Source organism: Eleutherodactylus coqui, chromosome 5 (genome assembly GCF_035609145.1).
Source record: "Eleutherodactylus coqui strain aEleCoq1 chromosome 5, aEleCoq1.hap1, whole genome shotgun sequence".
NCBI lineage: Eukaryota > Metazoa > Chordata > Amphibia > Anura > Eleutherodactylidae > Eleutherodactylus > Eleutherodactylus coqui.
Genome location: NC_089841.1, coordinates 268,813,537 through 268,830,672, shown reverse-complemented (window position 1 = coordinate 268,830,672; position 17,136 = coordinate 268,813,537). Strand labels below are relative to the sequence as shown.

Here is a 17,136-nt window from a genome sequence, read left to right as displayed (position 1 = left end):
CTGCTATGCGCTGGCTGCCAGCCAGTCGGCGCATGCGCAGAGCAGAGCCAGCTTGACGCACTGAGGCCCTCACAGGACAAATCGCGGCGGTGTGCATTGGATTGCATTTTCGAATTCAATCCTATGAGGGCACGGGCGGAAATTCTGCGGTAAATCCTGCCTCGAAATTTCCACCCATTTGTAGGGGGCCTAAGGGAGATACTGACAGCATGCGAGAGATACTGACAGCGTAAAGGAGATACTGACAGTGTGTGAGCTACGCTGTCATGTGCAGCAAAAAATTAAGCTTGCCGCTGGCTCCACAGTGGTAACACGCAGTGTTTTGCGCATGCGGTGGTGTGAACCGGCCTTACAGTCTCACATCTGTTTTGTACATATTATATCGATCTTTCCTTCTACATTGTGTCTGAATGTACGCCAACCGCTGACAATTCTCTTACACTGCAGTAAGGAAGGTTGCGGCACATTCATTATGATTGCTACTTTCCGAGCTATAATAGACCTTGTATTTATGTTAGCGCCGTCCTGAAAATAGGTTTGTTGTGAAGGAAAATAAAAAATGTAAGAGGCTCAAATAAGCAACATCAGGTATATTCTTCTTTGTACGGGAACTATTCTGCAGGAGCCGTGCACACTGGGGGATACTACTAAGTGCATAAGGGAGATTCTGACCGCGGGCGGGAGATACTGACACCATAAGGGAGATTTTGAAGGAGCTGGAGTCCGGGTTACTGGAAGTCCCTGAAACTACCCGCAACCCCTGTCCCTACCTACTTGCCCCTTTTACTTACAGCGTGTGTGACACTGACAGTATAAGGGAGATACTGACAGTGAGTGGGAGATACTGACAGCGAGTGGGAGATACTGACAGCGGGTGGGAGATACTGACAGTATAAGGGAGATACTGACAGCAGGTGGGAGATACTGACAGTATAAGGGAGATACTGACAGTATAAGGGAAATACTGACAGCGGGAGGGAGATACTGACAGCGGGTGGGAGATACTGACAGCGGGTGGGAGATACTGACAGCGGGTGGGAGATACTGACAGCGGGTGGGAGATACTCTGTAATGTGCAGTAAAAAATTGCTGCCATACTCAATGATAGGCTGGCTCGCCACCAGCTCCACAGTGGTAACACGCAGTGTTTTGCGCATGCGGTGGTGTGAACCGGCCTTGCAGTCTGGCATCTGTTTTGTACATATTATATCGATCTTTCCTTCTACATTGTGTCTGAATGTACGCCAACCGCTGACAATTCTCTTACACTGCAGTAAGGAAGGTTGCGGCACATTCATTATGATTACTGTTTTCCGAGCTATAATAGAGCTTGTATTTATGTTAGCGCCGTTCTGAAAATAGAAAATGTGAGAGGCTCAAATAAGCAACATCAGGTATATTCTTCTTCGTACGGGAACTATTCTGCAGGAGCCGTGCACAGTGGGGGATACTACTAAGTGCTTGTGTTTTCTCCTTATTCCCTCTGCTACACTCGCTGGTACAGAGCATTGCTGCGCCTGAACGAGGGGATTCCCTTTTCCTTCGCTGTCTTTTCAAACTCTCTGCCAGAGTGCAGTAGTTTCTAAAAACGAGGCGGGAAGATAGTGGCTGCCCGATCTGTCCCGCATGTAGTTTAACTTCAGGGCAGAACTATTTCTTCCCAGCTGCACAAATCACATCCAGGAAAAGAGGTGGTGATAATAAGACCACTAAAAATCCCACAGAGATCAGTAGTTTTACTTTGTCCCATTCTATAGCTGTGATTATGTAGTGACGCAGTACATTACCCTGGTCCCCTCCATAAATGGCATACATGTATGTCTTATGTTGATGCACTGTGTAAAGCTGACTTGTTATATCCAGTATGTGCGTTGCACAGCAGCAGCAAGTGAAGGGTTAAGTTCTTGCAGAGTTTGGAGACTGCATGAAAATGTATCACTTATGTCATGTCATGTGGTATGAGAGAGGTGATAAAAAGTGAGTGCATGAAAGCGGGAAAAGGAGTTCGATCTTCATCACCACCAAAGAGAATCTAAAGCACAGAGACTCAAGGGGCACCTTCAGCCCTGGTGTGTTAAATATGGAGAAGAAAGACAGATGTGTCAATCTGGATGTGAGTTGAATACAATGAGAGTGAACCCCAATAGAGAAAGAGCATCTGTGAGTACTACGAGTGTGGTTCTTCAAGGCCAGTGCAGAGGTACTATCTATCTCTACTGTTTTTCCTTTGTGGCCGTCTGAAGTCTGGATCACTGCATAGAGGTACACCCTTTATTTGTCACACTCATGCATCTCCGAGGCTGGGTGGAGGTACTGCAAGTCTAAAATCTCTGCTCACACACATGCATCTTTAAGATTGAAATAGCCATGTGGAGGTACTAATCTCTGAAGTCAATTCATTTGCCTGCACTGTAAAGTCTATTACAATTGAACTGCCTTGTTTTGTTTATCCTTGATTCAAGTAAAGTTAATGCGGGCTCTAATCGTTTTACAGAGACCTGTGGTACTAGAGAACTATCTGTGGCTGAATTACTTATCGGCCGAAGGCCATACTGGTGTGAGTGTTGGAACAGTGGCATCACGCATGACAAATGTTTCCCTGTTCTCCCCATCTATTGGGCATCTCTATCTTAGGGGTGTCCGGGAATGTCCCAGCACTACTCTGGCCTTGACTGCGTCCCTCCAGGATGGAGCATGCCAAGTGCCACCACGGCAAGTCATCACTCTACCCTCCCAGCTCTCCACATATGTCAGGTGCCCACGGTCTCCCTATGGGGCGCTGCAATTATCAGAGGGAACAAAGCCACGCTTGTCTGAAGCCGCCCTTGAACGCAGTAGCCTGGTGCCAGCAGGAAAACAATGCTACCTACTATGCCACTAGATATTTTTCTGTGCTACATGAGCTCCTTCATTCTCATTTAGGGCTTAACCCCTTAGTGACCAGTCCATTGCCTTTTTTACGTCCTAACTGGCCTTAAACCATGAGGGCGTAAAAACATGTTTCCTGCAGGGATTAAGACCCTGCAAGCAGAGGACAAGCTCCATGCTGCCAGCTATTGGAGATAGCCGGCAACCTGGAGCTGCCAATCCGGGCTGCGGGACTCCTCCCCCGGTCACATTATCACCGGCATTTACCGAATCATATAAAGTCAATAAGTCAATAAAAAGTTAAAAAAAAGTTAAAGATTCAGCTGCCCTGATAGATCGTTTTGGGCCCCATTGTGAACACAATGGGTATGTTGCTGAAGATAGGACAAATGGGGGTATCTATTTTGGGTGCAAATCCTCATTTTCATGTGCACTATAGAAAATAAATGCCGTCTTTTAAATGGCATATTTGCAAAAAATATGAAATTTTATTTTTTCTCCTCTAAATTGCATTAATTCCTGAAAAAACAGTGGGGTAAAAATACTCATGCTGCCCCTCAGTGAATACATTAAGGGGTGTTGTTTTTAAAATGGGGTCATTTGTGGGGGGATCTATCATTCTGACACTCGTGAGCCTTTGCAATCTTGGCTTGGTGCAGGAAAACAAAATGTTCCTCAAATGTTGAGAATGTTAAATTTTTACTAGAGATGAGCAAGCATGCTTCTCCGAGCTTGATGGTCGTTCGAGCATTAGCCTACTCGATGTACTCGTTACTCGAGCCGAGCACCACGTTGTGCTCGAGAATATTTCATTTCCCTACTCGGCATGTTTAGCGCCATTTTTTAGCCAATAAGCATGCAGGGAAGGCTTTACCGCTTCCGCCTGTGACGTGCCAGCCCTGTGCACATCCATAGCAGTGAGTGGCTGGGCTGATCAGGTGACCTTCAAGTATAAACACTCTGGTCACCCACGGCTCGCCTCACACGCATGCTGCATGAGCTGAGGGATAGAGCTGCTGCTATAGGGAAAGTGTTAGTGTAGGGTACAGGTTGTGGTTAGGCTAGGATCCTTGCTCCAAGAACCCAAATAGTCCTCTCTAGGACTACTACTCCTCTTGTTGTTAGGGCAGTAAGACAGTCCTGAGGGTTTTTGTGAAGAGGGTTGGTGTCGGTGTGGGAATTTCTGCAGACACAAGTTGTCTTAGCCATTTTAACCAGATGGAGAAAGTTAATAATTCCAATCAGAGTGGACATCCCACGGAAGTCACTGGAATAAGTTGGTTATTCTGCCTTTGGACGCTATTATCCCCTTAACAGATGGGCGTGATTTTGTCCTGTTATGCAGCTTTGATCATCACGGCCATGTGACAGGACAGAATCAAACAACTGATTTCAGTGGTTTAGTTTTCATTAACAGTATTCTCGCTCCTTAACCCCTTGAGTGGCACGCCCAGAAATTTTCCGTGACGAGCTCCACTGCTCATAGCAACATAGCCCAGAAGATTTCCGGGCTATGTATCACTATGGGAGCTGCAGAGCACAATGCCACAAGCTGTGACATTGTGCTCTGCCTGCACAGTCCCACACAGAGCAGTGCAAGGGCTTTGAAAAACCAGCAGAAGATATTGCCGATATGTCGGCAACCTCCTGCTTTGTTTACAGGTTGCCATAGAGACCATCGGCTTGTCAGAAGCAAGCCGATGGTCTCTGTGGCAGGGAGAGCTGGTGCTTGGCTGTCAGAGGACAGCTAGGTACTAGCTCTTACAGCAGAGATCAGAGAAAACCTCCGATCTCTGCTGTGTTAACCCTTTACATGCTGCAGTCTATGTGACTGCAGCATGTAAAGGGCTGTCACTGCAGCATGTAAAGGGCTGTCACCATCGGACCCCCGGAATGTGATCAGGGGTCCTGATGAGTCCCTGTGGAAGTCCCCTAAAGGGACAAAAAAAAAAAATTAAAAAAAAAAGGTTAAAAATTATTTAAAAAAATAATAAAAACACTTGTCTCCCTTTACTTTGTAAAAAATCAAAAATACAATCACACATGTGGTATCCATGCGTCATAATGACCCAGAGAAGGAAGTTAATACATTATTTAACCCCTTAATGACATGGCCCCTTTTTTTCTTTTTTCCCCATTTCTTTTTTTCCTCCCCCCTGTTTAAAAAAAAATCACAACTTGTCCCGCAAAAAACAAGCCCTTATATGGCCGTGTCAATGGGAAAATGAAAAAGTCATGGCTCTTGAGACGCAACTGCAAAATTAGTTGAAATTCAATGATTAGACCATTTTTAAAAACCTGCCCTGGTGGGCACGACAGGGTGGTAGGAAACTTGCCACTCAAGGGGTTAATAGTACAAGCAAGAGAAGAGAGGAGTATTAAGTATGTGTGGGAAAGATAAGACAGGACCTATCTTCCCACTTTTTTTTCCAACTCACGCGCAGTAATGCAGAGTTTAAATTGTCCAAGAAATAGAAGAAAAAAAACTCACTTCATGCGCCTATGAGAGTATAGTTGCGCCTTCGCCATCTGAAGAAGCCCTTAGGCTATATTGATATCTCGGCCAGGTGCTAGTTCAGGTTCTTGCCTGCCATGCTGTAAATGGCACATAGATGGAACTCTAGGCTGCTCTGTAGGCACTCCTTTCTGAAAAGGGCAGCTTCCCACGGATGTATTTGCGCGCAATGTGCAGAAAATAGAACCCATTCATTTCAATGGACCCTCATCCTCGAAAAAGTGCAGCATGCTTTATTATTTGCACCCGATACCCATGTAATGTGTAATTTCACAGAAAAGGTGTAGAAGAGCGACATTCACGGTGCAAAAATGTCACAATAATTGTAGTGGCCCAGAACACCATCCTGGCCCCCTCCATAAATATCATACATGTTTTGTCTCATGGGGGTGCAATGTGCAAAGCTTGTCTTGTCATTTTCTGTATGTGTGTTGCACAGCTGCAGCGTCTGAAGGGTTAACTTTAATAAAAATCATTGCCTGCCAGCTCTGTCTGCTGAATGTATCTATTCTATTGTGTCATTTGGTACAAGTGAAGTGATAAATGTGAGTGTCTGAGAGCGGGAAAAGTTGTTGATGATCATCTATCTGCCCATGTTGGTGGAGGCCCCACAGTGATGCAGGGAGGCACCTTCAGCTTCCTTGTGTCGCAAATGGAGAAGGAGAGACTCCTGTACCACATGTGAATCACATGGCATGAGTGAGTGAGTCCCTGCAACAGAGAGAGAGAGAGACAGAGAGAGAGACAGAGAGAGAGAGAGACAGAGAGACAGACAGAGAGACAGACAGAGAGAGAGACAGACAGACAGAGACAGACAGAGAGACAGAGACAGACAGAGAGAGAGAGAGACAGACAGAGAGAGAGACAGACAGAGAGAGAGAGAGAGAGACAGAGAGACAGAGACAGAGAGACAGAGAGAGAGAGACAGAGAGACCTACTAAAGTGCCTAAAATAAGTACCCGTTCACACCACAGACTTTTCCTGTGCGGCCGTCCAATGTTAGGATCATTGCACAGAGGTACTTGATTGTGACGCCCACACGTATGCTGTGTGGGATGTATCTAGGCTAAGCCAGTTGTCATCCTAGGGCCTAGCCTAGAGGGGCAAGTAGGTAGGGACAGGGGTTACCGACAGTTTCAGGGACTTCCTGTGAAGTCCGCAAAGTAGCGAAATTATATTTACATTAATGAATCTGTTGGGTGAACTGCCTAACAATCACAAGAGTGGACAAACAGACGAATGCTAGATCAGTAAGTCAATCAGCGCCTGGGATACAGAACACATTCCATCAGCGAATAATGTGCCTCGTACAATCTAGCATTTGCAAGTGCTTGTGGTGATTATTGTATTTCCTGTATGTACCTCAAAATTCTGCGATATAACGAAAAACTAAGCAAAAACAGAATGATATATGGTCTATAAACCGGGATACACTGAAGCCGCAATCATTGAACCGTGATATAGTGAGGGATCACTGTATGCCATAATTCTGGCACAAAAAGTGGGACACATGGCATACCTAAAAATTCTGATTAGTTTTTTAGACTGGGTACAGAGCTGGCACATTCCAGCTTTTTGCGCCTTCCTCAACAGCAGAATTGTTAACAGTCCACAAATTCCTGAGCAATCTATAAAAATGGGGAACTTTGTCCCAGTGTCCATAAAAATGGATGCATCTGTGATGATTGTTTTTTTTGAAGCTGCATGATCTTGTGCAGCTCACAGAAGATACTACAAATGTGTTCATATCAGTATTCTGGGGTGTCGATATATATCACTTAAAGGGGTTGTCCCGCGCCAAAACGTTTTTTTTTTTCATTCAATAGGCCCCCCGTTCGGCGCGAGACAAACCCGATGCATGGGTTAAAAAAAAAAACGGATAGTACTTACCCGAATCCCCGCGCTGCGGCGACTTCTTCCTTACCTTGCTAAGATGGCCGCCGGGATCTTCACCCACGGTGGACCGCAGGTCTTCTCCCATGGTGCACCGTGGGCTCTGTGCGTTCCATTGCCGATTCCAGCCTCCTGATTGGCTGGAATCGGCACACGTGACGGGGCGGAGCTACGAGGAGCAGCTCTCCGGCACGAGCGGCCCCATTCACCAGGGAGAAGACCGGACTGCGCAAGCGCGTCTAATCGGGCGATTAGACGCTGAAATTAGATGGCACCATGGAGACGGGGACGCCAGCAACGGAACAGGTAAGTGAATAACTTCTGTATGGCTCATAATTAATGCACAATGTACATTACAAAGTGCATTAATATGGCCATACAGAAGTGTATACCCCCACTTGCTGCCGCGGGACAACCCCTTTAAAATCTTTAAGATTGAATATGATTTCCTAATGTGTCCATAAAAAACATTGACTGCCCATGGTTATTGGAATAACTTGTCAAGAAAAAAAAAATCAGATTGGCAACCTTGCTCAACAGTTTGAAAAATTTTATTGAAAAGGGTATGGCTTAATGAGCCAAATACATGCATTGTTGGTACACATTATTGGGTTAAGGGCTGTTTCAGATGACCGTATATCAGCCGGGTATTCATGCCGGCCGATATACGGCGTCTCTGTCTGCAGGGGGAGGAGGCTGGAAGAGCCGGGAGCAGTGCTCTGAGCTCCCACCCCCTCTCTGCCTCCTCTCCACCCCCTCTCCGCCCATCTGCACTATTTTCAATGAGGGGAGGCTGGACGGGGTGGAGCTAATTCCCGAGAACTTAGCCCCGCCCCACCTCCTCTCATTGCAAATAATGGCGAGGGGTGGAGAGAAGCCAGGTTTTTATTAATAACTCATTCTACACCATTTCTATTTTTCATCCCAGCAAATAAACAGCAAGAAACCTTACAAAAGACAGCAGGACTGATCTGTGAGGACCAGAGCCTCACGCACGGATCTATCAGACTAACAGCGGTCTGACAAGCACAGTAGCAAACATCTGCCACTTCTATCGGGACGCATGTGAATATATAACACTAGCTGATATACCCGGCTTCATCGGAGTTTGGTCCAAGTGTTTACCTGTTGCTTGCATGGAAAATGTTACGAAGTCATGGTTACTTCAGAGGAACCAGGGGATTAAAAATGTTCACCATTTTGCATGGTTCTTCCCAATGCCCATAGCAAACATGATTTATTCCTCGGTTTCTCCGAAGTAACTACAACTTAACCACATAGAGGTCAGTTATATTCTCCTCAGTATATACATATAGAGGTCAGTTATATTCTCCTCAGTATATACATATAGAGGTGAGGTAGATTCTCCTCAGTATATACATATAGAGGTGAGGTAGATTCTCCTCAGTATATACACATAGAGGTGAGGTAGATTCTCCTCAGTATATACACATAGAGTTGCGGTAGATTCTCCTCAGTATATACACACAGAGGTGAGGTAGATTCTCCTCAGTATATACACATAGAGGGGAGGTAGATTCTCCTCAGTATATACACATAGAGTTGCGGTAGATTCTCCTCAGTATATACACAGAGGGGAGGTAGATTCTCCTCAGTATATACACAGAGGGGAGGTAGATTCTCCTCAGTATATACACATAGAGGGGAGCTAGATTCTCCTCAGTATATACACATAGAGGTGAGGTAGATTCTCCTCAGTATATACACATAAAGGTGAGGTAGATTCTCCTCAGTATATACACATAGAGGTGAGGTAGATTCTCCTCAGTATAGACACATAGAGGTGAGGTAGATTCTCCTCAGTATTTACACACAGAGGTGAGGTAGATTCTCATCAGTATAGACACATAGAGGTGAGGTAGATTCTCCTCAGTATATACACAGAGGGATGAGGTAGATTCTCCTCAGTATATACACATAGAGGTGAGGTAGATTCTCCTCAGTATATACACATAGAGGTGAGGTAGATTCTCCTCAGTATATACACATAGAGGTGAGGTAGATTCTCCTCAGTATATACACATAGAGGTGAGGTAGATTCTCCTCAGTATATACACACAGAGGTGAGGTAGATTCTCCTCAGTATATACACCTAGAGGTGAGGTAGATTCTCCTCAGTATATACACATAGAGGTGAGGTAGATTCTCCTCAGTATATACACATAGAGGTGAGGTAGATTCTCCTCAGTATATACACATAGAGGTGAGGTAGATTCTCCTCAGTATATACACATAGAGGTGAGGTAGATTCTCCTCCGTATATACAGAGAGAGGTGAAGTAGATTTCCCTCAGTATATACACATAGAGGTCAGGTAGATTCTCCTCCGTATATACAGATAGAGGTGAAGTAGATTCCCCTCAGTGTATACACATAGTGGGAGGTAGATTCTCCTCAGTATATACACATAGTGGTGAGGTAGATTCTCCTCAGTATATACACAGAGTGGTGAGGTAGATTCTCCTCAATATATACACAGAGAGGTGAGGTAGATTCTCCTCAGTATATACACAGAGAGGTGAGGTACATTCTCCTCAACATATACCCATAAAGATATATATTTTGCTCCAGTTTGTCTATGTAGAGGGGAATAATTACCACACGTGATCTAGACTCTATTCTTATTTTTATACATGCCAGAATTGGGTTTGCCTTTTTGGCTGCTGCATCACATTGTTGACTCATGTTCAGTAGAGATGAGCGAGTATACTCGCTAACGGCAATTGCTCGAGCGAGCATTGCCTTTAGCGAGTACCTGCCCGCTCGAGCAATTGCCTTTAGCGAGTATACTCGCTCATCTCTAATGTTCAGTCTATGATCCATTAGTATATCCGTCTTTTTCACATGTGCTGCTGCTTAGCCCAATTCCTCCCATTCTGTCTGTGCTTTTTTATTTTTTTTGCCCAGATCTAGGACTTTGCATTTCTCCTTGTTAAATACCATTCTGTTAGTCGCCGCCCACTGTGCAAGCTTTTCTAGATCTTTTTAAATATTCTCTCTGCCCTAGTGTTAGTTATCCCTCCTAGCTTTGGGTCGTCAGCAAATTTGATCCATTTTCCATCAACTCCCTCCTCCTGATAATTTATAAAAATGTTGAACAATACCGGGGCTAGTACAGAGCCTTGTGGTACCCCGTTTATATACACAGGGGTCATTTAGCTTCTCCTCAGTATATGCACATAGAAGTTTGTTAGATTTTCCTCCAGTATATACACAGAAAGGTGCTGTAGATTCTCCTCAGTATATATACACATAGAGGTGAGGTAGATTCTCCTCAGTATATACACATAGAGGTGAGGTAGATTCTCCTCAGTATATACACATAGAGGTGAGGTAGATTCTCCTCAGTATATACACACAGAGCTGAGATAGATTCTCCTCAGTATATACACATAGAGGTGAGGTAGATTCTCCTCCAGTATATACACAGAGTGGTGAGGTAGATTCTCCTCCAGTATATACACAGAGTGGTGAGGTAGATTCTCCTCCAGTATATACACAGAGTGGTGAGGTAGATTCTCCTCCAGTATATACACAGAGTGGTGAGGTAGATTCTCCTCCAGTATATACACAGAGTGGTGAGATAGATTCTCCTCCAGTATATACACAGAGTGGTGAGGTAGATTCTCCTCCAGTATATACACAGAGTGGTGAGGTAGATTCTCCTCAGTATATACACATAGAGGTGAGGTAGATTCTCCTCAGTATATACACACAGAGCTGAGATAGATTCTCCTCAGTATATACACATAGAGGTGAGGTAGATTCTCCTCCAGTATATACACAGAGTGGTGAGGTAGATTCTCCTCCAGTATATACACAGAGTGGTGAGGTAGATTCTCCTCCAGTATATACACAGAGTGGTGAGGTAGATTCTCCTCCAGTATATACACAGAGTGGTGAGGTAGATTCTCCTCCAGTATATACACAGAGTGGTGAGGTAGATTCTCCTCCAGTATATACACAGAGTGGTGAGGTAGATTCTCCTCCAGTATATACACAGAGTGGTGAGGTAGATTCTCCTCCAGTATATACACAGAGTGGTGAGGTAGATTCTCCTCCAGTATATACACAGAGTGGTGAGGTAGATTCTCCTCAGTATATACACATAGAGGTGAGGTAGATTCTCCTCAGTATATACACATAGAGGTGAAGTAGATTCTCCTCAGTATATACACATAGAGGTGAGGTAGATTATCCTCAGTATATACACACAGAGGTGAGGTAGATTCTCCTCAGTATATACACACAGAGGTGAGGTAGATTCTTCTCAGTATATACACATAGAAGTCAGTTAGATTCTCCTCAGTATATACACATAGAGGTGAGGTAGATTCTCCTCAGTATATACACATAGAGGTGAGGTAGATTCTCCTCAGTATATACACATAGAGGTGAGGTAGATTCTCCTCAGTATATACACATAGAGGGGAGGTAGATTCTCCTCAGTATATACACATAGAGGAGAGGTAGATTCTCCTCAGTATATACACATAGAGGGGAGGTAGATTCTCCTCAGTATATACACATAGAGGTGAGGCAGATTCTCCTCAGTATATACACATAGAGGTGAGGTAGATTCTCCTCAGTATATACACAGAGAGATGAGGTAGAATCTTTTCAGTATATACACAGAGAGGTGAGATAGATTCTCCTTAGTATATACACATAGAGGTAAGGTAGATTCTACTCAGTATATACACATAGAGGTGAGGTAGATTCTCCTCAGTATATACACATAGAGGTGAGGTAGATTCTCCTCAGTATATACACATAGAGGTGAGGTAGATTCTCCTCAGTATATACACATAGAGGTGAGGTAGATTCTCCTCAGTATATACACATAGAGGTGAGGTAGATTCTCCTCAGTATATACACATAGAGGTGAGGTAGATTCTCCTCAGTATATACACAGAGAGATGAGGTAGAATCTTTTCAGTATATACACAGAGCTGAGGTAGATTCTCCTCAGTATATACACACAGAGAGGTGAGGTAGATTCTCCTCAGTATATACACACAGAGAGGTGAGGTAGATTCTCCTCAGTATATACACACAGAGAGGTGAGGCAGATTCTCCTCAGTATATACACACAGAGAGGTGAGGTAGAGTCTCCTCAGTATATACACACAGAGAGGTGAAGTAGACTCTCCCCAGTATATACACATAGAGGTGAGGTAGATTCCCCTTGGTATATACACATAGAGGTGAGGTAGATTCTCCTCTGTATATACACATAGAGGTGAGGTAGATACTCCTCAGTCTATACATACACACAGAGGTGAGGTAGATTCTCCTTAGTATATACACACAGAAAGGTGAGGTAGAGTCTCCTCAGTATATACACACAGAGAGGTGAAGTAGATTCTCCTCAGTATATACACATAGAGGTGAGGTAGATTCCCCTTGGTATATACACATGGAGATCCTCCCTGTTCAACATTTTCCTTCCCTTTGTCACCAATTGGACCTCTGTTATGTATGTGATTGTGGGGTCCTAATGAGTTGCTATGGCACCCAGAGGGTTGAGTATGCCTCTGAGTCTGCCTGTTGTTGTGAACTATGAGGCTCATCCTTTGGTTAAGCTTAATAGGCTTTATAATACACTGCTATACCGCAGTATAGCAGTGTATTATAAGAATTATAAAAGAAGGCGATATTCAAGTCCCCTAGTCAGATAAAAGTAAAAAGCTTAAAAAGTATTTAAAAATTTGAAAATGTCAAAACTCCACCTTTTCCCCTTTCCTATGTAAATAAAAATATAAAAAACATCACACATGGTATATTGCTGCATTCATAGTGACCCAGAAAAAAAGGTTAGTTAGTACCTTATTAAACCTGCAGAGTGTTCATCATGAAAATGTAATGAAAAGCGATGAAAATGTCAAATGGTGCCATTGAAAAGTATCATTCATATTGCAAAAAAAAAAAAAAAACCTTTCTTAAAGGGGTTGTCTCGAGGAAGCAGTGAAATTTTTTTTTTGCCCAGTCCCCCTTATTAAGCATACATTACTAAGCCCCCCTGTAAATGACTTTTCTAGCTGGTTTGTACTTACAGTTCCAGCGTTTCAGCAACTTATAAAACGTTTCCCCAAGATGGCCGCCGGCTCTTTTCCAGTCGCTTGCTGTAGCCTGACGTGCGTGCTCCCGAGACGCTACCAGCTGTGTCTCCCTGACAACCAGACGCCCCGCTGACGCCGACCGGACCCCGGGATTGAACGCGGCCGACCAGTCACCCACCGCCAGGCAGCAGGTAACCGGCGCTAGCCCCCGGCGCCCCAGCGGCAGGCCCCGGCGCCCCAGCGGCAGGCCCCGGGGCCACAGCGGCAGTCAGTCACGCGTCACCCCCGTCAGTCCGTCACCCATCACTTACCTGGGCGGCTGGGCTGGGCGGCTTCTCGGCTGGGCGGCTCCAGTTTCTGCACCTTCCTCTAACAGAGGATGGTAGCAGAATGGCCGCTCCAGCGCGCTCCCGAGAAGATACAGCTCGTCTGCGCATGCGCAGAAGAGCTGTAGCGGCGAGCACACTGAAGCGGCTCGTGCTCAGAGCAGAAGACCGGACTGCGCAAGCGCGTCTAAAAAAGCAAGCCGCCAGCGAATTTTGACGGAACCATGGAGACAAGGACGCTAGCAACGGAGCAGGTAAGTGAATAAATTCTGTATGGCTCATATTTAATGCACGATGTATATTACAGAGTGCATTAATATGGCCATACAGAAGTGTATAACCCCACTTGATTTCGCGAGACCACCCCTTTAAGTCATCAAAGTTATACTATGCATTAAATGTCCCCCAAAATAATGTCATTAAAAAAATACAACTTGTCTGACAAATCAAGCACTCATGTGGGTATGTTGATGGAAAAAGTAAAAGGTTATGGTTCGAGGACTGCGACGATGAAAAAGACTGAAGTATTAGTTGGTCATTAAGGTGCAAACAGGCTTTGTCACTAAGGGGTTAAAAAGGAAATCAATGCATTCTATTCTCCGCATTTATGTGCATAGCAATTTTCCACATGCGTAATGGCGGTGTATCCCATTCTTACAGATGGCTGTGAATTCATGCCTTTATGTCCGGCCCCACTGTTTTTAGTGGTGTAGTTTGCACTAGCCTGCCTTATCTTCCCACCTTTTTTTTTTAAATCTAGGGAAAAAAATAGTTTCTTCTGACTCTAGTAGCCTAGACTATTCGGATATAAACATTCCAAGATATGCAGTGACATCTCAACATACATTACACACCACACACATAACTGCACATACATGTTCCCCCCACCATACACGTGTAGGCACATCCTCTCCTACTTGTACAATAACCCCATCACTCACAGACAATGACACACGTTTGCGCTCTTCTATCATTCCTCCATGTATGACATGTAGACTTCATGGATCCACCAGACATTATTTTATGAACTCACCTATGTAGAAGTTGGTTACTGTCCTCATCTGTTTGTGCTTGGAAATGACATAAATAACCAAAGAATTTCCAATAAGCCCCACTACCATGAGCAAAGCAAAGAAGAGGGGTACAAGCCAGGCATCCACCAGCTGGGGTGGTCTAGGAGACTCGCTCAGTTCATCTGATAGGTTGGCACATGGGTACAGTAGAAGTCTCATACAAGAGTCATTAAAGAATAAAGCTGAATAGTTCTCCATCAAAGCGGCCATATAGAAGTTTTGCTTCTTTTCAAGCACTGTTGTGATGGAAATGGCAGACGTCCAGCAGGAGGTCCGATGAAGGTGGAGAGCACTTGATGGTTGCAGCCACTGTGGCTCCTGAAGTCTATTGGTGCTGCTTCTTGGTGCTGCCACCTGTATGACTGACTTGATAACGCAGGCTGATTGCAGATGGATAATGCAGGGCACAAGCTATAGTGATGTGTGAGGGATCACCGACTTCTGCACACAGGTGACTGTGATAAGCCGGGGGCAGGGAGGCACAGCCGCACGCTGGTAGTTCGGAGCTGTCCTTTCAGCACTGCAGCAATCGGCTCAGACCTGTATACTGGGGGCACAACTCCCACTCTCTCCTGCTGTAGACAGCCCTGGTACTACCACACCTGTATTTATGACAGCCTCAGTGCCAACACTGTAGCTACAATGTGATCTTATTATAACTGTACACAGTCCTTATAGCTTCATCGTTCCGACATGGAAAAGATTGCCGATGTCTATTGATTGTGTGATTGTGCAGTGTTACAATTGTTGCAGTAGCACATTCTTATATACTGGCTGTATGTCTGTCTTACCTGTCCTATAATAAATGCTAAATACCGAATTATTATTACCATGCCAATGCCAAGTACATATCGGTAGATTGCCCGCCTACCATCTCCTCAGGTGGTTCTTCTGCAATAACTGAAACAAGCATTATTAGAAGAATGGTGCTGATTAATGCAATATCAAAGTGTTATTTCCTGCATATACAGTGATATTTATAAACAATGGAATGACGATACATTTTAACAAGGCTATCAATTATCTGAATAGTCGCTGAAAATAGTTGCTAGAAGCATATCAATGGCTGGCACTTGTGAGCTTTACACATTAATTGTTATTCACTTGTTGGAGTCCCTGCAAAGTTTTTGGCTAGTAATTGGAAGATTTGGTTGGTGGTCGTGTTTATACAGAAAAACTGTGGCTCACACTTGTTCTATACAGCGAATATTTGCACTATACTTGTTTTGTGTAAAACTAGTTCTGGGAAAACCTCACAACTCATCTCAAGGTACTTATCAATAACTTTCTTGATAAAGAAAATACTAGATGATTCTATCACTCTCACATAACAAGGGAGCAGTTCTGTATTACATGTGAGATAACTCTCCCTTTTTTTTTGTTTGAAGAATTTAACATCTAGCATCTACATTTACTTTCTTCGTATGCAGTTTACCCATAGGGGTCCAGTCAAGTGGTCACCACATTCTCCTGATTTGACCCTTTTGGATTTTTATTTGTGGGGTCATGTCAAGGCACTTGTTGACTCTGAGAGGGGGAATGTTGCTCATCTCAAACACAGAATTGTTGATGCTTGTGCTAGCATTCTACCTCATTTTTGGTGACCGTTCATCAGGAATGGGTAAAAAGGATAGGGTTAACTTGTTGCTCGAGTCGAGCTTTCCGCGATGCTGGAGAGTTCGTTTCAAGTAACAAACCCCATTGAAGTCAATGGGTGACTCGAGCATTTTTGTATATGACCCATGCTCTGCTAAGGTTTTCATTTGTGAAAATCTGGAAAACCTATGAAAGTGATGGAAACAACACAGAAACGGATAGGGCAGGTGAGGGGCAACATGCAGGGCTGCATCTCAGGTTCCCAGGTCTCACTATTAAGCCACAATAGCGGCATGAGTGTGCCCCCCTAACAATTTTTACTTCAGACAAACCCTGATTAGCAAGGCACACCTTAGCTAAGCACCATACTACCTCCAAGCAAGCACAATAACTGCCTGCGGGACACACTGCTGCCTCTTCTCCTGGGTTACATGCTGCCCAACCCCCCCCCCCCCCCGCGCGCGCACACGCGACCCTGCGTCTGCAGCGCACACAAAATAGATGAAGAGGTCCTGCAGCACCACTTTTAGTACCCAATCATGGGGAAGAACTTCTGCACAGCCGATCAATAAGGGTGAACCAACCTTTATATATTGCAGTCCAAATAAATAAAGAAGATCCGCAGCAGACCAGAGGATGAAGTAAAACAAAGTTCTTTTATTCCAAATCCATAAACGGTACAAGCAGCGACGTTTCGACCGTCTCCGGTCTTTATCAAGCATCTTCAGCCTTCAGCTGCCCTCCTGCCACACGCTCGCTGCATAGCCACACCACCCTTATGTC

The 17,136-nt window shown here is 44.5% G+C and overlaps 1 protein-coding gene across 1 annotated transcript in view; it reads right to left on the bottom strand.

Annotated features, from left to right (window-relative positions):
- KISS1R (KISS1 receptor) overlaps positions 1-14,955 on the bottom strand; it is a 120,916-nt gene extending 105,961 nt beyond the window's left edge. The window contains exon 1 of the mRNA XM_066602060.1: positions 14,718-14,955. Coding sequence (XP_066458157.1) covers positions 14,718-14,955 — 238 coding nt within the window. The remainder of the gene's footprint in view (positions 1-14,717) is intronic.
- Positions 14,956-17,136: the final 2,181 nt, after the last annotated feature.